Below are 25234 nucleotides of genomic sequence, written 5' to 3'. Positions count from 1 at the left end.
CACTCTTACATATTTTCAGATACTCTTTATAGCTGTGATCCCCCTTCTGGCTAGACTGTAACTTCCACAGCTTTCCACCCCTTGCTGGTACTTGCTTGCTTACCTGAAAAGGTTCGACTATGGATTTCATCTTGTATAGTCCATAGCTGTTCTCCTCTTTTCAACTTGCATGGTGCATTTGGTTTATTAACTTGATACCCTGTCCATGGAAAATGATAAAAGACTCAGACATAACAAATTGGCCTTGTGTTTGTAAAGAACGCAGAAAATTACATTTGAGACAAAAGAATTTTCACAAGTAAAAAGTGAAGATTTTTCCCTCAGAAGCAGGGAAAATATACCCACTGGTCTAGAGCCAGATAGTGGACTGAGAATACACCATTTAAGAGCAGCACGGATACTCCCAATTTAAGTATCTGAGAAAGTAAAAGCCACTGACAAGGTGCCCTTTGAGTGACACCAGAGAGCTGTCCTCACCCACAGACACCAGGTTGTTGTAGTTCTCCAACATCACGTCCTGGTACAGGTCCTTCTGAGCAGGGAGCAGGAGCTGCCACTCCTCCCAGCTGAACTCCACAGCCACATCGCTGAACGTCAGGGATTCCTGTAATAACAGGGTCCCATTTAATAAAGTGATTTCCTTTTGATGGTATGGTTGAAAAGTGAAGATAGTTGTTTTACTTATTTTCTCTATATATGTGCATCTATATACCTGTTGTTTTTTAAATACCTTGTAGAAGAAGAAAAATCCTCACAAAATATTCTGTCATTATGCGTTCAATCATCCATTCATTCATCAAACTAGAAGTTTTTATAACGTGTAGCGGTTGCAGTTAAGTCCTCTTGGTCACCTGGAAATATCTCACATTCATATATGTGTGTGTGTATCTGGCCACTGATTTGCTACATGATGAATATGTTAGTGAAACTCATGGACTAAAACATGTCCCTACATTCAACGTGAGCTTTCACAGCCAATATCAGAAACTACAGGGGAACTTCAGATGTCAGAATTATTAGGAAACTACATGTTTATTAGGTTGTGTGAAAATGGCATGGGGGCAGCATCTGACCTCCTCCGACTCCACAAGGGGGAAGGAGACTCGAGATCAACAGCCCAAGGCTGATTCCTATGAGGCAAGGCTCAGACATGCCTCCTCTCTCCACCATCTTTACCAATTCCGACACCAACCCTCCCTCCCATGACATGTTCTACATCCCTGCTGGGTTTGGTAATTCGTTGGAATAGCCACACAGAACTCACAGACCACACTCACGATTATGGGATTTATTAGGGAAGTAACATGTTACAATTCAGGCTCAGAAACACTCAAAGATACAATTCTTCCATTAGGACACCCTCTTCCCAGCCATGCTTGCAGGCACACCTCTAACTAGCCCTCAGTTTCTCTGCCCAAAAGCATTCAGCTTTCTCACTCCATGGGCCAGGAAGTCCACTACACCATTTCCTGTGGGTCTCTCCTGCTGGTCTCTGCTGCCTTCAGTGTCATATCTCTTTCTCTCTCTGTCTCCTAGTTCCAGGAGCTTCTCAGTACAGGGATCCCAGGTCCAAAGGCTCCCGGGTATTCTTCCTTGGTGGTGGTGGAATCTTCTTTTTCCTGCCTCTGGGGTGGTTCATTTCAATTCCAGCAGGATGGAAAAACTGACCAATCCCTTTGGTAGGACACAATTACCAAATCTGCACAGTCCTGCCCAATCATTTGGGTGGAAGTTACAAGACCACGGCTAGAAAGGCCACACAAAAGTAATCCACGGTGCCGCAGTTTAAAAGGAATAAAAGAAAGTATCAAAAATGTTTAAAGAACAATAGTATAAAAGATAATTAGGACAATTTACCAAAAACACCAAATCCATTGCCATCAAGTTGATTTCAACTCAGCAGCACTATAGGACAGAGTAGAACTGTCCCACAGGGTTTCGAAGGAACAGATAGATTCGCACTGCCAACCTTTTAGTTAGCAGCTGTAGCTCTTAACCACTGTGCCACCAGGGATGCAAGAACAATTTAGGAAAAATACATCTAATACACATGCACAAATACACACATACATATATAAATACACACAATGTATGTATATTAACAGACAGGTTAACAACATATTAAATACACTAAACAGATAATTAGTAAAGTGTAATGTATAACTGATGAAATTTACCCAAAATGTTGCACAGGGAGAATGTAAAGAAGAGGTCAGAAAACATGGATAGAGTGAGAATGTCTAATATATGCCTATCCATAAAATGAAAAAGAGAGTAAGGGATAAACAATATCTAAATCTAACTACACGCTCAAAAATAATTTTTTACTAAGACTTGTAGAAGGCAGATTGTAAGATAGTCCAATGATTGTTTTACATCGAAAATATTTGTTATCTTTATATGAATTTTTTTTACCTTTCAAGATAATTGTATTTATGTTTAGTTGTAAGAAATACAGAATGAGCACATATACCATTCACCCAGTTTCTTCCAATGTTAACATCTGCATAGCCATAGTAAAATAAAATAACCAGGAAATTGACATTGTCACAATAAATCCACCTTATTTAAAGATTACATAAACTTATTTGTACGTGTTCATGTTTTTAGAGCTCTATGCAATTTTATCACATCTGTAGATTCATGTGACCACTATAATTAAAAAGGGTGCTGCAGTGCAATTGATCACTTTTGTGTGGCCTTTCTTGCCATGGGCCCACAAATCACTTGGGTAGAACTGCGCAAATAAGGTAATTGTGCCCAACCAAGGGGACTGGTCAGTTTTGCCATCCCGCTGAGCTTGAAATAAGCCAACTCAGAGGCAGCAAAAAGAAGGTCCCACTACCATAACAGGAGAACAGTCAGGAGTGGAGAGCGCATCCTTTGGACCTGGGATCCCTGTGCTGAGAAGCTCCTGAAACCAGGAGATGCCGGGGGGAAGGGGTGTGTGCAAAGGGAGTTCTGAAGAAATGGTGGCAGAGAAACGACGGCAGGAGATGGCACGGTGGGCTTCCCAGTCCCTGGAGCAAGAAAGCTGAGTGCCTTTGGGCAAGAGGCTTGTTAGCAGAGTAAGGTGCCTCTGGGCACTTATTTGCAGAGCTAAAAGAGCTTTTTAACATTTGCCTGAGCAGGGCAGAGGCAGAGGGCGAGAAAGACGTGCCTGCGAGTACGACTGAGAAGAGGCTGCCCTGATGGAAGAACTGTATCCTGGGTGTTGCTGAGCCTCAACTGTAACCTGCTACCTTCCCTAATAAACACCACAATCATGAGTATTGTTGTGAGTTCAGTGTGGCCATTGTAACGAACTGTCAAGCCCAGCAGAGAACTAGAGAATGCCATGGGAACAATGGTTGGGGTCAGAATTGGTAAAGATGGCGGAGAAAGGAGACATGTCTGACCTCTACCTCATAGGAATCAACCTTGGGATGTTGATCTTGATTCTCTTTCCCCTTTGTGAAGTTAAAGGAGGTCAGACACCACCCCCATGCCATGTTTAAAGGCACATATCATGGCGAATGTAGTTAATGTCACTGAATTGTATACCTAAGACATGTTGAAACAGCAATTTTTTTTGATATTTATTTTACCACAAACATAAAAAAAAAATACAAAAGTAACACCAACAGGATCCTTCATGGTACCCTTTTACAGCCTCAGCCACTTCCCTCCCTCCCCTCCTATCTAACCCCAGGCAACCCGCTAATCGTCTTATTTCAAAAGGTTATACACTGTATGTGGTAAAATAAGTTTGTGTGGTCTTTTGCCTTGGTTTTTCAGAAAAAAACAGCTTGAGAGATTTTTTTCCCTAAGCCCTGAGGAGTAACCTTCTGTAAAAATAGTGTGGGAGTGGCGTCTGACCTTGTCTAACTTGACAAGGGGGAAGGAGAATCAAGACCAGCAACCCAAGGCTGATTCCTCTGAGGCAGAGGTCAGACATGTCTCCTTTCTCCGCCATCTTTACCAATTCTGACACCAACCATCCCTCCCACAGCACTCTCTACTTCTCCGTTGGGTTTGATTAAATCATTGCAATGGTCAAACAGAACTCACAGACAATATTCATGATTATGGAGTTTATTAGGGAAGTACCAAAACCAAACCAAACCCAGTGCCGTTGAGTCGATTCTGACTCATAGCAACCCTACAGGACAGAGTAGAACTGCCCCATAGAGTTTCCAAGGAGTGCCTGGAGGATTCGAACTGCCGACTCTTTGGTTAGCAGCTGTAACACTTAACCACTATGCCACCAGGGTTCCCATTAGGGAAGTAACAGGTTACAATTCAGGTTCAGAAATGCTGAGGAAACACATGTTCCATCAGGGCAGCTTCCTAGCTGTGCCATGGGCACACCTCTCTCTGGCCCCTTGGCCTCTACCTTTTTTGCTCCATGGGCCAGGAAACTCACTGCACCATCCTGATGGTCTCTCCTGCCACCACTTCTTGCCATCTTCAGTGTTACAGATCTCTCTCTCTTGGTTTCCTGGTTCCAGGAGCTTCTCAGCAAAGGGATTCTGGGTCCAAAGGACACGTTCCGCTCTTGGTTCTCCTTCCTTGCTGGTGATGGGATCTTCCTCTCTTTTCCCTGGGGTGGCTCATTTCAGGCCTAGCAGGATGGCAAATCTGACCAATCCCCTTAGTAGGTCACAATTATCCTATTTGTACAGCCCCACCCAATTACTTGGGTGTAAGTTACAAGACCATGGCAAGAGAGGCCACAAAAAAGAGATCAATCTCACCATACCTTTGCCTTAGTTTTGTATCCCAGAGGGTTTGGTACTTTTGTCCAGGTTGATTGACATTTCCTGGGCAAGCTGTAAACTACTTTTGTCTGGCCTTGGGTTGCAGCCTGCTCTGTGATTGGCATGTACTTTGCAGGGATTTGTTCAATAGACTATATGCAAATGAAGTATATGAGGCCTACCAAAAGGAGACTGGTCAGTTCATGGCCTGGATGGGAGGGCCACACTGTGAAGCTGATGAGGAGTTTATAGATGTAAGCAGCAAACCTCACAGAGGTTTTTCAGATGGAAAGAAGCAAGAAGAGAAACAGCAGGAGTAAGTGGAAGGAAGAAGAGAGATGAAATAAGCAGAGAGGCAAGGAACCTCCTAAAAGAGCTGTTAACATGGGTCAAGGGCTATAACACTGAAGACAGCGAGAAACCCACAAAGGCCCAGTGGCAGAGCCAATGATGACAGGCCCAGAAGGGGTCCAGCAGCAGAGCCGGCAACAACATACGGCAGGGCCAAGAGGAGCCTGTCCTGGGGGCCCAGAAGGATATGTCCTGAGAGAGTCAAGAGGAGCCTGAACTAAAGGGGCCATGAAGAACCTATGCTCAGGGGGACAAGAGGAGGCCTGTCCTCAGGGGACTGAAAGGGGGCTTGCATGGTCAAGAGGAGCTGCAAGAGCTGTCCTGCACCGAAGAAAGACATGCTTCTTGATCCTGATTCCAGGTTGCTACTTCCTTAAAAAACCACTTAACTGTTAAGTATAGTCTGTGAGTTCTGTGCAGCTATTGTAATGGATTATCGAACCCACAAGAGGAGTACAGATTGCCATGGGAGGAACAGCTGGTGTCAGAACTAGTAAAAAGGTTGGAGAGTGGAAGTATGTTTGACCTTCACCTCATACAGCTCAGCCTTGAGCCAGCCTTGATTTGCATTACCTACTCTGAAGTTAGACAGTTTCTGATGCTTGTCTACTCCCACCATTTAAAACTGTATAATTACATTTACAATGACAAAATTATAAAGAATACATTTACAAGTTAGAGTCATATGTGTACATACTCATATATACACATATGTGTATGTATGCGTGTGCCTTAGTCATCTAGTGCTGCTGTAACAGAAATACCACAAGTGGATGGGGCTAACAGAAGTTTATTCTCTCACAGTCTAGTAGGCTAGAAGTTCAAATTCAGGGTGTCAGCCCCAGTGGAAGGCTTTCTCTGTCAGCTCTGGAGGAAGGTCCTTGTCGTCAATCTTCCCCTGGTATAGATTCTCCGCACAGGAACCCTGGGTCCAAAGGACAAGCTCTGCTCCCAGTGCTTCTTCTTTGGTGGTATGAGGTCCCCATGCCTCTCTGCTCACTTTTCTCTTCTATATCTCAAAAAAGATTGGTTTAAGACACAATCCAATCTTGCAGATCTCATCAACATAACTGCCACTAATCCATCGCATTAACATCATAATGATGGGATTTACAAAGCACAGGAAAATCACACCAGATGACAAAATGGAGGACAATTCAATCCATGACAGTGTGTATTTGGCCATCAACTTGCTAAGTGCTGCTAAACAAGCTAATGCCATTTGGAGAATAAAACATGTTTCTAATTTCAACATGAGCCTCCACGGCCGATACAAGGTATCCCCTGCTTTTTCAAAGTTCGCTTTACACCACTTGGCTTTTATGAAAGGCCTACATCAGAGCCTGTTTTCAGTAACTGAAAGAAATCCAACAAGGATTTTCACTTTGCAGTGCAGTGAATTACTTAATATGGCACTTCTAGCCATAGTCCTTGTAACTTCCACACAATGATTGAGTGGGACCATGCAATAAAGTGTTTGTGGCCCACCAAGGTGAATGGATAGCTTGCTGCGAATGCAAATAAGGTGTGTGGAACCTGATGGTTAGTTATGTGTCAACTAGACTGGGCCATGATTTTCAGTGGTTTGGCAGTTACATATTGATGTCATTTGGCAGTTATATAATATAATCATCCACTTTGTGGTCTGATGTAATTGTCTCTTATTTTGTGATCTGATGTAATTATCCTCCATTTTGTGATGTGTTGTAAATCCTAGCCTTTATGTCTGTGGCTATGATTTCATTTGAAAATGAGTTGTCCATTGTGTTAATGAGGCAGGATTAGGGTAGGATGTATCAAGTCATCACCTTACTAGAGGGTATGACTCAAGTCAACATCCTTACCCATCACCACCCTTACCACCCTATTCAAGAAGTCACACTCTTGCACTGCCTCGCTCAAGTAAGGGGAGTGTTTTTGAGGGTATGATCTGTATCAAATATAGGTATGAATACTTAAGCAAAGTTCTCTCTCTTGCTCTAGATCCTGCATCTGGCTTGTCATCATCTGACCCCTGGTTCTTGGAACGTGAGGCAGCAGCCTATCATCTAACCAATTTGCCAGCTTCTGCAGCCTTATGAGCCAGCTGCCTATCATTTGACATGCTGACTTGGGCTCGTCAGCCCCTGTAACCACATGAGTCAGGAGAAGCCTCCAGCCCGATGCCTGACGCCCATATTTGGGACTTGCCAACCTCCACAACTGCGTGGGCTATTTCCTTGACAGTGTTTGAGTTCTGTGAGATGTTGCAGTGAATTACAGAACCCAAAGATGGGAGGGAGAGTATGATGGGAGGAGGAGTAGATGAGGTTAGAGATGATGGAGTGGTACGGCAGTGTGGAAAAGTTGGACATTTGGGACATCTTTAACCTCCACCTCAAAGCAACCAATTTTGTGATGATCCTTCTTGAATAATTTGTTCATTTATACTTTTACAAAAAAAGGCAAAAAGGAGAAGTGGTGTTCAGTGTTTGTTTTGCAGCAAGCTGAGCAGTGAGAGTGGCGTCGCCAAGCTCCTTTGCTGGGAACTACACTCAGCATCTCAGTATCAAACCAGTGTACGTACATTATTTCTACATTATATATAAAAAAAAAAAACATTATATAGGCTGTGTATTTATCATATCATTCCTGCTTCTACTATATGTTAGTGTTATTTTAGGTTTTATGTTATTTGGTATGATTTTGTAGATTTTTGGGAGGGCTGAGGACACTCAAAAATTTTTCCAACATAAATTAATGGTAACTGCTTCTTCACTTAATGCCATTTTGGCTTATGAAAGGTTTCATAGGAACCCCCTACTTTCGGATAGTGGGGAAACCTGTATCAGAAACCACAGTAAAGGAGCTTCAGATATTAGAATTAGGAAAAAGTACAAGTTAAATAAGGTTATTTAATACATTCAAAGGAATAACAGAAACTACAAAAATGGTTAAAGAACACGAGACTAAAATAGATTATTAGGAAGATTTGTGAAAAATAAATTTAATACACACACATATACATATATACACATTATGTATATTAACAGATAGGTTAAGAGCATATAAAATACAACACACAGATAATTAGTAAAATACAATATATAATAGATAAAATTACTCAAAATGTAGCAGAGAGCAAGAGAACATATAAATGAAGAATTAGTAAATATGGACAGAGTGAGAATGTCTAGCATATGCCTATCCATTAACTTCTGAAAGAGGAAAGAGAAGGGAGAAGAAATATTCAAAGATACAACTATACACTCAAAAATCACCACTTTTTGCTGAATAAAAGACCTAAGACAGGCAGATTCTAAAATAGCCCAACGATTGTTTTACTTTGAAATTATTGGTTATCTTTTATTGGTTATCCATACACTGTTTGGTGTGATGGATTGCTTTTATACGGCCTCTCTAGCCACAGTCTTCTCACTCCCACCAAATGACTAGGTGGAACTATGCAAATAAAGTGCTTGTAGTCCACCAAGGGGACTGGATAGCTTCCTAATAATGCAAATAAGGTACACTGACCTATTGTGGCAGTGGGGCCATGCAAATAAGCTATATGGAACCCTAATAAGGGGATTGGTCAGTTTCACCATCCCATTAGGAATGAGATGAGCCATCTCTGAGATAAAAAGGGGGCCTCACTACCAGCAACAGACAGGAGCGAAGCGCGTCCTTTGGGCCTGGGGTCCCTGTGCTGAGAACCTTCTAAACCCAGGAAACAGAGAGAGAAAGCTGTAACACTGGAAATAATGAGATGGTAACAAGCTGTGGCAGCAGAACCAGGAGATAGTGTGAGATGGCGTAGTGGGCTTCCCAAGCCATGGAATGAGAGAGCTGAGAGCCTTCAGTGGTGCCTCCACCACTTCCTGGCATAGCTAGCCTTGCTGACCCATGAAGCAAGAGAGCTGAATGCCTTTGGGTAGAGGCTTACTGGCAGAGTGGGTGCCCCCCAGGGACTTACTGGTGAAGCTAAAGAGTATTGTAACACTTGCCTATGCAGGGCAGATGGGGTGAAGGGCAGAGAGGCCAACTGCCAAACAGAGTCCAGTCTGCAGGCATGGCTGAGAAGAGGGTGTCCTGATCGAAGAACTGTATCCTGAGTGCGTCCTGATCCTGAATTGGAAACTGTTACTTCCCTAATAATCTCTGTGATTATGGTCTGTGAATTTTATGTAGCCATTAGCAATAAATTATCAAACCCAGAAGAGAAGTAGAGAGTGCTGTGAGAGGGATGGCTGGGGTCAGAATTGGTAAAAAGGCTGGAGGGAGGAGGCATGTCTAACCTCCTCCGCCTCATAGGTATCAACTGTTGGCTGATGTTAATCTTTTCTCTCCCCCTCGTGAGTCGAAAGCAATGGGTTTTGTATGGGTTTCATGAAGTTAGAGGAAGTTAGATGATGACGACACACCATTTTTACAGTGAGCGTGAGAAGCAGTACTTCTTGCAATGACTCCAGAATCATGGAAGCACAAGACTTTGCAAGAGAAATAACAAAGGGGCGTGGGAACTGAGACTTTTTATTCTTAGATCTTCACCTTGGTTGGTGTCATCTATAATGGCTGAAAGTAAGAGATGTTATGCTGCAACTGAGGGAAGAAAAATCGCATCTGGAGTGGCCAGTTAAACACGATGATTGATATGGGGCCAGGGTCTGCTGGTTCCATATAGCCATATGCAGATAAATGGGAAGATAGTTAAGGTGTAGAGAAGACAAAACTGGAATGTTTAAAAAGGTTATGTGTTTATTTGAATGTACTAGAGATACTGAATGTTTCTCCTACCTAGTGTTGTAAAGCAGACCTATAAGTATGATGGACATGAATACTGGGTATTATAGATAACAGAGAGTATATAACTTCACCTTCAGCCAATACTTGATTGGATATGCTAAAACAGAACTAGGATTTGCCCAAAAGAAACACTGGGTGTTGGTTTGAATGTAGTAGCCCTGTGTATAGAGTATTGGGGGCTGAGGGTTGAAAACCTGAGCCCCACTCAGAGCCTTCAAAGTCAGGAAATTTGCATTTGAAAAGAAACACAGACCCATTCAGAACTACTGGGAGAGCAGAAGATTTGCATTTGAAGGAAGAAACTGGAGGATAAAAATGACTGTTTTGCTTTTTTGAATTTTGAGCAAGCAGTATGCCTTTGGGTACACACAGGCAGGAAGTCAGTGCCCATCAGAAGAACTCCCTTCCAGCACTGGAAGTGAAAAGGAGCTGGCGAGTAGACAGCCTGTTATGCTCACTTGTGGTGACCACCTCAGTCCACTTGATGCGTAGAAGTGGGGGAGGTGCAGCAACGAAGAGACAGCCGGACACGTTCCACTGGCACCTGTTGACCTAGCCCACAGAGGCTTGGGCTAAGAGAGAGAGAAATAGCTGGCAGGTCTGAACTGCAGGAAGGTATGTGGAGTCCCTAGCTTACGGCTGGTACCCATCGACTCAGACCAGAGAGGCTAGGGACGAGCTGACTAGAACCTACCCAAACGAAGATAAAGATTTTTGACACTGTGGGCTGGAGCAGATTGCTGCAACTTGATGGCTTGCTTTGGACGTGTCTTTGCTTATGAATGCAGATGCTCAAAGTCCCAATGGGAACAGAACATTCTTCAGATCAAGAAATATGTTTGTCTCCTCAGAGTACTGCTTTGATAGGGATGTGCAATTTAACCACTGGCTATCTAAAATGGGGGGAGATAAAGCCATGAAGTGGCCAGCTTACATGCTTTCATTGGAGTGCTTACACTCAAAATGAGGGAGACAGGAAGACTCCCACTGAATAGATTCCTCTTTTCCTGATGGGTCTGAGGAAAGATGCTGATAGGATTATACCATTGAGTTGTGAGGGTTGACTGTTGACAGAGTTGTGATTATAAAAACTGTAATTGTATAAGCAATAAGGGTGAAATGGTCAACTAAGGGAGTGGCACTGCTGGATTGGGGTATATTGGCCCAACCTAAAATCCCTTCAAGGTACTGCTATGCTGATACCTTGAGAGGCTCAGAGCAGGGAAATAATTTTCTCTCACTTAAATTTTATCAGAGGTCAGAAAGGATGAGGATGAGACAATTTATGGAAAATCTGACAGACCAGCAGATCTGAATAGCTGGTACCTCAGCAACCTCACCCTGGGACCTCTTTGGCCTACTGAAGGATTGTTAATGACTGTTTTGGACTCTGTAAGAATGGCACAGTAGGGGTGTCTAGCCTCTAACTTCACGAGGGAGAGAGAGAATCATTATCAACAATGCAAGGTTGGATCCCACAAGACAGAGGTCACACATACCTCCTCTCTCCAACCTTTTTGTTAACAATCGTAACACCAATTGTCCTTCCCACAGCACTCTCTACGTCTCTGTACGTTCAATAATTCATTGCAATGGCCACACAGAACTCAGACTATACTCATGATTATGGAATTTATTAGGGAATGGGTTACAATTTAGGATCAGGGATAACTCAGGATACAGTTCTTTGATCAGGACAGTCTCTTCTCAGCCATGCTAGCAGGTAGTCCTCTCTCTGCCCCTTGGTCCAGCTCTGTTCTCCTTGGGTAAGTGCTACAAAACTCTTTACCACAGCCAGTAAGTGCTTGGAGGCAGCCTACTCCATCAGGAAGCCTGGGGCTGAAGGTGCTCGGCTCTCTCCCATCACAGATTGGTGAGCTGAGCTCCGTCCGCCAAGCGCCTAGAGGCACCAACTCTGCCAGAAAGGCTCCTGCTGGGAGGCGTTCAGCCTGCTTGCTCTGTGGGCCAGGAAGCCCGCCCCACTGTTGCCTGCTGGTCTCATGGTTGCTGCCGTCTTGCGCCACTATGGTTCTTGCTGCTGCTGAACCACCATCACTCGCTGTCCTCCATGTTACAGCTCCTCTCTGTCTGTCTCCTGGATCTAGGAGGGTCTTGGCGCAGGGATCCCAGGTCCAAAGGACATGATCTGCTCCTGTCTGTTCTTGGTGGTAGTCAGGTCACTCCCGTCCTGCCTCTGGGATGGCTTATTTTCAGTGTAGCAGGATGACAAAACTGACCTATCCCCTTGTTAGAGTTCCATGTACATTGTTTGCCTAGTCCCGCCCCTACAAGGGCACCACGCACCTTATTTGCATTATTAGAAAGCTGTCCAATCCCCTTGGTGGGCCACAGGCCCACACAACAATTTGGTGGGGATCATAAGACCACAGTGAAAAAGACTATAAAAAGCAATCCAGTGCACTGCAGACTGGTAAAATGATTGGGAGGGGAAGTTATCCTCTGAGTATGAAAAAACCACGGCTAGTAAAAAAAAAAAAAAAATTTTTTTTTTTTTTTTAGTAAAGCCAGGGGGCGGCCTGCAGTGTTCAGGCCAAGGCTCGCTGGCAGCGAAGGGCCTCCCTGGGCACTTACTGGCAGAGCTAGAGTTTTGTAACACTTGCCCAAAAAGGGCAAAGGCCAGGCCAAGCAGCTAAGGGCCAGAGAGACCTGCCTGCAGGCATGGTTGAGAACAGGCTGTCCTGATCAAAGAACTGTATCCTGACCTTTCGTGAACCTGAACTGTCACCTGTTACTTTCCTAACAAAGCCCATAACGTGAGTATGGTCTGTGAATTCTCTGTGCACACTGCAATGAATTACCAAACCCAGCAGAAAAGTAGAGTGCTGTGGAAGGGATGGTTGGGGTCAGAATCGTAGAAAGGTTGGAGAGTGGACGCCTGCCTAACCTCCACCTCATAAGAATCAGCCTTGGGCTGTTGATCTTGATTCTCCTTCCCCTTGTGATGTAAGAGGAGATTAGATGCTGCCCCACACCATTTTTACATCCCCTAAGCCTTGAGGAGTTATCTTTGCCCTAGTTTTCTACCTCAGAGGGTTTGTTACTTTTGTCTGGTTTGATTGACATTTCCCAGGTAAACGATAATCAATGATGGTTTGATACTTCTTTTCTGGCCCTGGGCTGCAGCATGATCTATGATTGGTATGCACTTTGCAGGGATTGATCAATAGACTATGCAAATGCTGTGACTTTGGACTGTACAAATGCAGTAACGTTGGACTATGCAAATGAAGTATCTGTGGCCTACTGAAAGGGAATTGGTAAGTTTGTGGGCCTGGTGAGAGGGCCATGCTTTGAAATTGACAAGGAGTTGTAGATATAACCAGCCAATCCTTCAGAGGTTTTTAGACAGGAAGCAAGAAGACAGGAAGCAGGAAGGAACAGAAAGGAAAATGGATAAGGGAGAAAAGAGAAGCCGCAGAGCAAAAGGAGGCAAGTAACCTTCTAAAATAGCTATAACACAAGTCCAAGGTGATATACTGAAGACAGTGACAGCCCTGGAAGTGGGTCAGCAGCCGAGCTGGTGGCGACAGGCCGAAAAGGGGCTCTGTGGCAGTTGGTGGTAAGAGACGGCAGGGCCAAGAGGAGCCTGTCCGAAGGGGGCGGAGAGTAGCCTGTCTTGAGGTAGCCAAGAGGTGCCTGTGATCAGGGTGTCAAGAGCAGGCCTGTCCTCAGGGGGCTAAGAGGAGATCTGCATGGTGGAGAGAAGCTGAGAGAGCCATCCTGCACTGAAGAAGGGAGATGCTGCCTACATGCTTCCTGACCCTGAACCGTACCCCGTAACTTCCTCAATAAACCACTTAACTGTTAAGTATGGTCTGTGAGTTCTATGCGTCCACCGCAACCGATTATCAAACACAGAAGAAAAGTAGAGCGTCGTGGGAGGGACAGCTTCTATCAGAATTGGTAAAAAGGTTACAAGGTGGAGTTATATATTCCCCCCACCTCATGGGAATCAGCTTTGTGCTAATCTTGATTCACATTATCTACCCTGAAGTTAGACGAGTTCTGATTCTACTATTACTGCCCCCATTTTACAACTCCCTCCTACATAAAAGAACATGTTTGACGGTACCCCATTATTTTTCAAATCAAATATTTAGTTGTCTCCCAACCCGCAATGTTCTTTATTTTTTTCAGATATAACTACAGAATCAGGGAAATGTTTCTCAACAAACTGCAGTCATTTCCCTTTAGACATTCAAAGTGTGCCACCTAAGGTCAAAACTGAGTCCCTTCACATTGGCTGCTATGGTCTTTGGACTACAATTCCATTCATGTGAAAATATTATAATAGCTATATATATACACACACACACACACAAACACACATCAGGCAGAGAGTAACCACTGCCAACTTTTAAAAACACAGATTACGAAAGAAGTGCATGAAGAAGGAGCTTATATTTTGTGATGTTTATTTTATAATTTCAGTCTTTTAGATTTAAAATACATTCCTGAGGCATTTGTGTACTTAAAAACAATAAAGACAATTTTTTTTTTTTTTAACAAGGACAATAAGGATCAGATTCGAACAAGGGGAAATACCTCTGCATTTTCTAAAATGAGGTGAAGTACTAAAGTCAATCATACATTTCAACAGCCCCAGACATTACCAAACAACAGTACTTTCAACTCCCTACTTTAGAATCTGTACTCAAAAACAGGTTCATTGGGAACCATTAGAAAGCTGTGTATGCTTCCATTTCCAAGGATGATTAGGTCTAACTCCTGAATAAATCCAGACCACCACAAGGCTGAGTTGACAGGTTAACTTATATTGATCTCCTGTGTCTACTGAGTTTGCTTAGCGTATTCCTACAGAGGTCTATGAAAAACCCGGGAAGAAACAGCCAAAGGAAACCTGCTTTTGCAAATATGAGAACACTGCCGTTCAGGACAATATCTACCGAATCCCTGCAGGAAGAACCATCAAAAAATTTACTCAGACCAAAGTCATATGAAATATTGAAATCACCTGAGGAACTGATCTGCTTTCTTCTCAAAATCAGTGTATATAAATTATAATGATTCTATTGTGTTGGCCAGAGATATTAAATGTAAGTTGACAGCTAATGTAACCCACAGGATCCTCCACTGGCATGTTGCAACATCAGTATTTAGTGTTAATCCTATGAACAGTATATTCCCAATCCTATTTTGCCCGTTGTTAAAGTCAGAGTCTAAGTTTCTCTTCAGCTCCTATTTTTACAAATTGATACTTTTCGGATTAATTGAACAAATATTTTTCAGGCCTCTACAACAGAAAACAAAGGAAAGAACAAGACAAACCAAAAGTCACCTGGGCCTTGATCATTTTTTTGTTTTGTTTTTGTTTGGTTTGGTTCTCGGGGAGTAGCCAGCAATTGGGATGCTCTGTCTTTGTATCTTCTGGATCAGTTGTAAATTTCTGTTCAAAAATCTCAGTCTATCGAGGGTTTCCCCAGAAACGACAATACCAAAATCCTGCAACTTCTTCCTCCTTCCTTCAACTGATTCTCTTGGACTTGGAAATCAGGACCTGTGGGCTGAAGGGAAAATTGAATTGAGTGATACACTATCTATGGGTCCAAATCCTATAACTGCTCATAGCACTCAACTTAACAGGATGCACCCAATATAGCTAACTATCCCTGTAATCGGTGTCACAAAAATTTTTACAACCTTAGGAAATAAAACCTAAGATTCAGAATGTGCAGTGTTACAAGTATGCACGGCAGTGAATTACTTAATATGGCCCTTCTAGCCATTCATGGCTCTTGTGACTCCCACAAAATGATTTTGTGGAATGTGATGTGATGGACCACTTTTGTGTGGCCTTTCTCACCATGGTCTTGTAACTCCCACCTACGTGACTGAGTAAGACTGTGCAAATGAGGTAACTGTGGGAGAAAAGCAGCATCTGGAGTGGCCTGGGCTAAAGCCAGGCCAGATAAGCAAGATGACTGATAGGGAGTCAGGGTGTACTGGTTATACACAGCCAGAGGCCCAGGGCCATATGCATATGAATGGGAAGACAGTCAAGGGGTGGAGAAGAGAAGATGCAACTGGAATGTTTTAAAAAGGGGTTATATGTTTATTTGAATGTACTCTGGATATTGGATGTTTCTCCTACCTAGTGTTGTAAAGCAGACCTAAATGTATGATGGAAATGAATACGGGGTACTACAGATAACAGAGGATGTAACTCTGCCTTCATCCAGTACTTGATTGGATACGCTAAAAGGGGCGCTAGGATTTGCCCAAAAAAAAACACAGTGTGTTGGTATGAATTCAGTAACCCTCTGCAACCTGAGCCCCACCCAGATTTTGCATTTCAAAAGACATGCAGACCAATTCAGAACTGCTGAGAGAACAGAAGTTTTGCATTTGAAGAAAGGATCTGCAGGAAAAAAAGTTCTGCTTTTTTTAATTTCCAGCAAACAGTTTGCCTTTGGGTACATCAGGGCAGGAAAAGTCAGTGCCCATCAGAAGGAACCCCCTACCAGGACTGGAAGTTTAAAGGGAGCCGGTGAGTAGACAGGTTGGTATGCTCACTTGTAGAGACCACTTCAGTTCACTCATGAGCGGATGGGGGAAAGTGCAGCAACGAAGAGACAGACTGAGTTTGGACATGTTCCACTGGCAGCTGTTGACCTAGCCCACTGGGGCTAAGGATGAGAGGAAAGGCTGGCTGGTCAAAAATGAAGGGAGTTGTGTGGACTCCTAAGTTTATGGGTGGAACCCACTGACCTAGCCCAAGGAGGATAGGGATAAGAGAGAGAAAAAGAGAGAAGGTGCTACCCACTGTGACCTAGCTCGGAAGACTAGGAATGAGATGACCAGAACCCAGCTGAATGAAGAGGAAGATGTTTGACACTGTGAGCTGGTGTAGACTGCTGTGATTTGATGGCCTGTTCTGGACTGGACTTTGCTTATGGATGCAGATGCTCAAAGTTTCAGTGAGAACAGAAGATTCTTCAAGACCAAGGAACATGCTTGTCTCCTCAGGTAATTTAAACACCGGCTATTTTTTTTTATCTAAAATGGGGGGAGATAAAGGCATGGCTGGCTTACATGCTTTTGTGAGCATGCTTAGACTCAAAATGAGGGAAACAAGGGAGGATTCCCACTGATCCGATGTTTCTTTTCCTGATGGGTTTGGAGAAGACAGGGTAGGGGAGATGCTAATAGGATTATATGGTTCAGCTGTGAGTAATGATTGTTAACAGGGTTAACTGTAATTGTAAAACCTAACTGTAGAATCTGTAACTGAAAGAATGGACTAAAGGGGAGGCACTGCTGGACTGAAGTACAGTGGCTGAACCTAAAGTCCCTTAAAGGTTTTGCTATGCTGATACCTCATGAAGCTCACAATAATCTTCTCAGTTAAATTTTATCAGACACCAGGAAAGGTGAAGCCAAGATGACTTTTGGAGAACCTGACCGGGGGAAAACCTCAGCAGACCTGAATGGCTGGTACCCGACTAACCCCACTCTTAGGACTTTCTTGCCCTACCACAAGATTAATTGTTAATGGCTGTTTGGGACTGGTAAAATCCCTGGGAGGGGGAAGCTATCCTCCAAGAATGTAAGAGCCATGGCTAGAAAAGCCAGAGGGTGCCTACAGTGTGATGGATCACTTTTGTGTGGCCTTTCTCTCCCTGTGTTGTAACTCCCACCCAAATGATTGGGTGTGACTGTGCAAATAAGGTAATTGAGGCCCATCAAGGGAACTGGTCAGTTCTGCCATCATGCTAGGCTTAAAAGAGGGCCCATTTCATAGCAGGGAGAGGCTATCACCACCACCAAGGAAGAAGAGCCAAGAGCGGAGCATATTCTTTGGACCCAGTGATCTCTGCAGGGAGAAGCTCCTGGAACCAGGAGATCTAGAAAGAGAGCTATTACACTGAAGATATGCCTTTGGGCAGGAGGCTTGCTGGTAGAGTAGGGCGCCTCTGGGCACTTGGTGGAGCTAGGTTTGCCTACCCACAGAGCTAGAACTGAGAGCCTTCAGGCTGAGGCTTACTGGTAGAGTGGGACGCCTGAAGGCACTTATGGGCAGTGCCAAAAGAGCTTTGTAACACCTGACCGAGCAGGGCAGAGGCCATGGGGCCAGAGAGAGGCGTGCCTGTGGGCATGGCTGAGAAAAGGCTATCCTGTTGGAAGAACTGTTTCCTGAGTATTCCTGAACCTGAATTGTAACCTGTTTAACTTCCCTAATAGAATGGGCCATCAGGACAGGAGGAAGATTCATTAATAACCTTCAATATGCAGATGATAGAACCTTATTTACTGCAAGTGAAGAGGACTTAAAGCACTTACTGATGAAGATCAAAGACCACAGCCTTCTCTGTGGATTATACTTCAACATTAAGAAAACCAAAATCTTCACAACTGGACCAATAAGCAACATCACAATAAATGGAGAAAAGATTAAAGTTGTCAAGAATTTCACTTTACTTGGATTCACAATCAACACCCATGATGGCAGCAGTCAAGAAATCAAAAGACACACTGCACTGGGCAAATCTGCTGCAAAAAACCTCTTTAAAGTGTTCAAAACCAAAGACGTCACCTTGAAGACTAAGGTGGACCTGATCCAAGCCATGGTGTTTTCAATCACCTCATATGCATGTGAAAGCTGGACTATGAATAAGACCAAAGAACTGATGCCTTTGAATTACGGTGTTGGAGAAGAATATTGGGTATACCACAGACTACCAAAAAAATGAACAAATCTGTCTTGGAAGAAATACAACCAGAATGTTCCTGAGAAGCATGTTATCAGGAGGGATTGGCCCCTGGAGGATATCATGCTTGGTAAGATGGAGGGTCATTAAAAAAGAGGAAGACCCTCAACAAGATGAACTGACACAGTGGCTGCAACAATGGATTTAAGCACAACGATTGTGAGCATGGCACAGGACCAGGCAGTGTTTTGTTCTGTTGTACATAGGGTCTTACATAGGGTGGCTATGAGTCAGAACCAACTCAACGGCACCTAACAACAACAACAACTTCCCTGATAAACCCCATAATTTTAAGTATCATCTATGAGTTCTGTGTGACCACTGTGATGAATTATTGAACCCAGCAGAGAAGTAGAGTGCCACTGGAGGGATGGTTCGTGTCAGAGCAAGTAAAAGACAGTGGAGAGAGGAGGTGTGTCTGACCTCTGCCTCATAGGAATGTTGGGGGAATGGTCTGCCTCTGTGCCTCCCACCAAGGCAGCCAATATAAAGGCCTTGGGCCCAGAGCATGCTCTGATAAGGATGCTGGGAACTGGGTCGCCTTCTCTCTCCCAGTTGCTTCTCCTTATCAGAGAAGTCTCCCCGCCACTCTAGGCACATGGTAACTTCCTCTGTGTCTTACACATGCTCGAGCACCATATGGCACCTGGTCAACCCCACTTCAACATCTGTTCCCAGAGGAGAGGGGACAGGATCTCTCATACTATGACACAATAGGGGGAGCATGCCAGATTGTAAGAACCAACCTCGAGGGGGTGAACTGAAGGGGAACCAGGCTTTGCAAGGCCAAATACTAATGCCCTCATGTGGTCCGTCAGTTCACTACCATTTGCTGAGTGGTACTTATGCAATCTCCTGGCTTCTAGCCACTATTGTACACCACCACTATAAAACCTCTGTCCTCCTACTGTGGGGTGTGGAGATCTGCTGTGGTCCTGCTGCCTCCCAGGACTTGCCTCATATGTAAGCCTCCCTAATAAACTCCTTTGCTGCCACCCTGAAGCTGTCCACCTCTTTCTTTGATCCCTTGGCACCCTCCATTTTTGGAGGCAAATTTCAAGTTAGTGGTCCATGCCTGGACAAGAAATCAGCCTTGGGCTATTGATCTTCATTCTCCTTCCCACTTGTGAAATAGAGGAGGTCAGACGATGCTGCTGATCCCATGTCATTTTTACATGAGGCTATGCAAAGAAGGTGCTTGAGGCTCACCAAGGTTATTGGACAGCCTAATTATGCAAACAGGGTGCATGAAACCCTTGCAAGGGATGGATCATGCAAACAAGGTGTACAGAACACTAGCAAGGGGATTGGTCAGTTCTGCCATCCTGATAGGCTTAAAAGGACCCAATCCCAGAAGTAGAAAGGAGACCTAACTACCATCAAAAAAAGAAAAGCCAGGAGCAAAGCGCGTCCTTTGGACCTGGGGTCCCTACACTGAGAACATCCTAGACCCAGGAGACAGAGCTATAACACTGAGACAGTGTGAGAGGGCAAGAAACGGCAGTAAGCACAGCAGAGAAAAGGCAGCAGCAGAACCAGGAGACGAGGACAAGACAGCGTGGTGGGCTTCCTGGCCCAGAGAATGAGATGGTGTGCCAACCCACAGAGCAACAGAGCTGGGTGGCTTTGGGCAGGAAGCTTGCTGTAGGAGTGGGGTGCCCCCAGGCACTTACTGGTGGAGCTTTGTAAAACTTGCCCAAGCAGGTAGAGGCTGGGCCAGGGACTAAGAGGCCTTGAGGCCAAGGTCCAGAAAGAGACCTGCCTGCAGGCATGGCTGAGAAAAAGCTGTCGTGATTGAAGAACCGTATCCTGGGTCATTCCTGATGCAGAATTGTAACGTGTTACTTCCCTAATAAACCCCATAATCATGAATATTGTCTGTGAGTTCTGTGTGACCATTATGACTGTGAAAATGGTGTGGTAATGGCGTCTGACCTCCTCTAACTTCACAAGGGCAAAGAAGAATCAAGATCAAGAGCCCAAGTCTGATTCCTATGAGGCAGAGGTCAAACACGCCTCCTCTCTCCCTCATCTTTATCAATTCTGATACCGACTGTCCCTCCCATGGCACTCGCTACCTCCCTGCTGAATTTGATAATTCATTGCAATGACCACACAGAACTCACAACAATACTCACAATTATGGATACAGTTCTTCCATCAGGACAGCTTCTTTTCCGTTGTGCCCACAGGCACGTCTCTCTCTGGACCCGTGGCCTCTGCCCTGCTAGGGCAAGTGTTACAAAGCTCTTTTAGCTCTGCCTATAAGTACGAAGAGGCACTCCACTCAGCTTTATCGCTGTGGGCCTCTGCTGCCACCATTTCTTTGTCTCTGTGTCTTGCTGTCTTCAGTGTTACAACTCTCTCTCTCTCTCTCTCGGCCCCCTGGTTCTAGGAGCTTCTCAATCCAGGGATTCTGGGTTCAAAGGACATGCTCCACTCTTGGCTCTTCTTCCTTGGTGGTGGCTAGATCCTCTCCTTCCCAACTCTGGAATGGTTCATTTTAAGCCTAGCAGGATGGCAAAACTGACCAATCTGTTTCTTATGGTTCCACAGACCTTATTTGCATAGTGCCACCCAGTCACTTGGGTGGGAGTTACAAGACCATGGCGAACAAAGCCACAAAAAAGTGATCCATCTCACCACTGCATAGGAGGGACTGCTGATGTCAGAACTGGTAAACAGTTGAAGAGCAGAGGTATGTCTGACCTCCACTTCATGGGAATCAACTGTGGGCTGATGCTGATCATGATTCTCCCCCTTCATGAAGTTAGAGTTCTGTACACCTAAGACACCATCATACCATTCTTACAGGGTAAAAGATATCGTTTTAAAAAATGGTACTTGGACAATTAGAAGAAAAAAGAATAAGGTTAATCCCTCCCTCACAATATACACAAATATTAATTTGGGGTCAAATGTGACTCTCAATGAGAAAGGTAAATCAATAAAGATTTAAGAAGATAAGATCACATTAGATATAGAAAGATATTTTAAATAAGCCACATAAAGCACTAACTATAAAGTCATGACTGTTTCGCTGGAGAGACCGTAAAATGTTACACCAGCTTTAGGAAACAGGCATCACCTATTAGTTGAAGTTATACATATCATTAAAGTTATACATTATCATATTTCCCTACAATAAACATACATTTGAACCACAAGGCATGTACAAATATTTTCATAGCAGTATTATCTGTAGTAGTCCAAACTTCAAACAACTCAAACGTACATCGATAGCTGAAAAAAACTGCTGTAAGTTTTCAAACTATAGAACGTTATACATCAAGTACAACTTTTGGCAAGCCTGCAAGCAAAGAGTACTTTTTATCATTTTAAAGGTTTGTAAATAAAAAACAAAGAATCATGTGAGTCCTTACGTGGCCTGCAAAGCCTAAAATATTTCCTATCTATTCACGGGATAAGTTTGCCAGCTCTTGTTACAGAGAAAGTAAATATACCTATGTGTAACAATACCAATGACTGTCACAAATATAATATTGAGCAAATAAATCCTGATACAAAAAATGAATTACATATAAATTCTTTGATACTCAGTTGAACATAGGCAAACCTAAATAAATTACACTAATTAGGAATAATTAACTACATGGCAAAACTATAAAGGCCAGAAAGGGCTTGCTACTGAGAGCAGGGTGGTAATGATCTCTGGGTGTAAGGTTAGGGTATAACTGGGAAGGGGATCACAGAACACCACTTGGGTGCTGGCAATGTTCTACATCTTGCCTTGGGCATTGGTTGGTTACATGAATACTGTCTTTACATTAAGTTGTAATATTAAACAAAAGCTCAACAATTCTAAAAGCTTCTTCTCTGAAAAAACTAATAAATTATACACACTTGTAAAGAGATGGAACAAAAGAAAAAGAGAACTGATGCAAAGAAAGAACATAAGGAATTAATGGGAGATATGTTTTTTATGATCCAGATAAAAGAGGCATCTTTTAATTTTGAAATAATATAAAAACTTCTCTAAGTCATTAAATTTGAAATCCTGGGTGGATTTACATCTCAATGATCCTACCTCCTGGAAAGATGCTAATTCTAACTCTAGACACTAAAAACCAAACCAAACCAAACCCATTGCGGTTGAGTCAATTCTGACTCATAGCGACCCTATAGGACAGAGTAGAATCACCTCATAGAGTTTCCAAGGAGCGCCCGACGGATTCGAACTGCAGCCACAGCACTTAACCACCACACTACCAGGATTTCTCCAGACACTATGGCAAGTGAATTTTATGAGTAGGCAACAAGACAAAAATGTTGTAGCCCTAATACCACCCCGCTCTCCTATTTTATATGGAAAACTAAGCATCATAATAAAGCAAAAGGTAGATACAATACAAATTGTGAAAGAAAATTGAGGTTATTATCAGACAATGGGATAATCTACATGGAAAAAGAGATTCAAAAATTGCCTATTTAAAATACCACCCCCCCCAGAAACCCCCAAGCCGATATTGACATACATACTTGACTAGAATTGCACCATAAACCTAAATTCATTTCTTTGCCAATTCTATCACTAGCAATGGGAACCGAAACTGGACCCACACGAATTTAACAATAAACTGGGATTATGTGACTTACTAATAAACTGGAATATGCGCTATATGGCCAAAGGGACGAATAATTAACAAAACAGAAATTCTGTTAGCAAAGTATAAAGTGTAAATGCATGTCAATCTTTGGGGTCGAGAAGGTGTCCGACACAACGACTCAACTCTACTTTTTTTTTGCAGCGCTAAAAGGCTGATAGGCATAGTTAGCCTGCCCGTCGATTTGCGGAGAAAGACATAAGATTATCTAAATCAAGTGTTTCAGGCTACTTGCCCCGGCAATACGCCGCCTTCTGTCCCAGCAGTCTAGGTTCCAACCTCAACCCAACCACCAGCCAGGGGTCCTCGGCATCGAAAGCTTCAAGCCTCTACCACAGACAGAGCCCACTCCCATTCCAGATTAACACGAAACCTGGGCCAGACACCCCCTACGATGTCCATCCCCCCACCTCCCCGGCTCCAACTTCACTGAGCCCCATTTTAAATCCCGAAACCGAAACAAACACCGCATTCATCGTAAAAAACCACCTCCACCCCTTACAAGCAGAGGGATCCGCAAAGACCCGGTTACCCTAACAGTCAGGACAGCTTTAATCGTACAAAGGCGCGCCCCTCCTGACTGATCCCAAAGGCACCGACTCCCACCTGCTTCCCCTTACACACCTCCCCTCCAGAGCTCCCTTCAATAACTCCATGTGTCCTCACTACTCCACGTACACACATCCCTCGCCCAGTTTCATGGACAGAACACACACTGACCTTCTCTTGAACCCCTAGGAATTCCGAAACGTTGCACTTACTTCCGGGAACTGCTTCTACTTTTTCACTCTTCGGCCAGAGTCCGCTTACGGCGGCCGGCGAGGATACGACAGTTTAATAGGATCGCGAACAACAGGATTTCCGGCATTGTCTTCGGAGGTAATATGTCTGCGCCCTTCGTGACATCTCTGTCCGGAGGCGGCCATATTTGAAAACTCGCCGTAAGGAGAGCAATGCCAGTTTTTGTAACCAGGAGCCAGGCACCGCCAGGAAGAAAAGTAACTGAAATCCTCCTGTTTCCTGGTTTCTTGACCCTCGTGAAAATAGACTGTCAGAGTCTCGAGCTTCAAAAGGAAACATGGCGCGGATTAAATTCCTTTCCACAGGCAGAGTAAAGAAAAATGAGTAGTACGATAGCACACCTTGAACACTTTGTTTAAAAAAAAAAAAAAAACTACGGCAAGTAGGGGCTTAAGTGTCTGTAGAACAAAGACGTGCTCCTGTCCCGGGAAGGTAAAAGTCAAAAGGCTAGTAAACTGCCCTGAAAGCCAAGAGAGGTTATGTGCCCTTTGCTTAGGGAACCTTAACAGAGGTTGCCCGTCCTTGTATCTCTTCTTGACGCTGAACTTAAGAGTAGGATCCTGTTACTTCTGGTTGTACTTGGTTACTACCCTAATAAACCACACAACCATAAAATAGGCCTCCAGTTCTGTGAAACTTTAGGAAGAATTATCAACCCAACACGGAACGAGTGCAATGGAAAAAAAAAAAAAGTGGGGATATAACTGACCTCCCCCTCAGAGGAGCCAGCTTTATGCTGATTCTTATTCATATACTTGTTTCACAAATGTATCCCCAGTGTGTAAAACCGACTGGTACAGTGATGGTGCCTGAAAATATTTCTGAAGTAGATTACCCAACAACCCAGAGTATCAGACAATTCTGAGACAGGGTCTGCATGGCAAATTTCCATCTCTTTTTCTATGAGCCGTACTCACTGTGACTTACATGGCATTAAGGAAAGGAACTCTGGATAGAGGAGACAGGCCAAAAGCCCCACTCCAGTCAAAGCAAGAAGGAATGATGTAAATAGTAAGAATCACATATCTCAACTCACCGAGGAACTGAAGTCTCTAAATAGTGGCAACTTTCCAAGGGTGATATAAGGGTTTACCACAAAGACAACCCAAAAGGATTTCACCTGCTCCCATTTCATATACTCTCAACCATTCTTAAGAGACCAAAGTTCTTTCCTTGCTTTGTG

The 25234-nt window shown here is 43.8% G+C and overlaps 1 protein-coding gene across 7 annotated transcripts in view; it reads right to left on the bottom strand.

Moving 5' to 3' along the window:
* LOC111747583 (zinc finger protein 350-like) overlaps nucleotides 1–24191 on the bottom strand; it is a 29964-nt gene extending 5773 nt beyond the window's left edge. The window contains exons 1-4 of one of the 7 annotated variants that reach the window (XM_064294173.1): nucleotides 23971–24186; nucleotides 15196–15421; nucleotides 478–604; nucleotides 104–199 (exon numbers count right to left, since the gene is read on the bottom strand). In XM_064294173.1, coding sequence (XP_064150243.1) covers nucleotides 104–199; nucleotides 478–604; nucleotides 15196–15210 — 238 coding nt within the window. In that variant the 5' untranslated portion in view covers nucleotides 15211–15421; nucleotides 23971–24186. The other 6 variants (XM_064294174.1, XM_064294177.1, XM_064294176.1 and 3 more) reach the window with 6 other exon arrangements.
* Between the last annotated feature and the right edge of the window lie 1043 nt (nucleotides 24192–25234).

This window comes from Loxodonta africana, chromosome 11, assembly GCF_030014295.1.
Source record: "Loxodonta africana isolate mLoxAfr1 chromosome 11, mLoxAfr1.hap2, whole genome shotgun sequence".
Classification (NCBI taxonomy): Eukaryota; Metazoa; Chordata; class Mammalia; order Proboscidea; family Elephantidae; genus Loxodonta; species Loxodonta africana.
The sequence above is the reverse complement of the archived record's forward strand: the minus strand, read 5'-3'. Positions and strand labels throughout refer to the sequence as shown.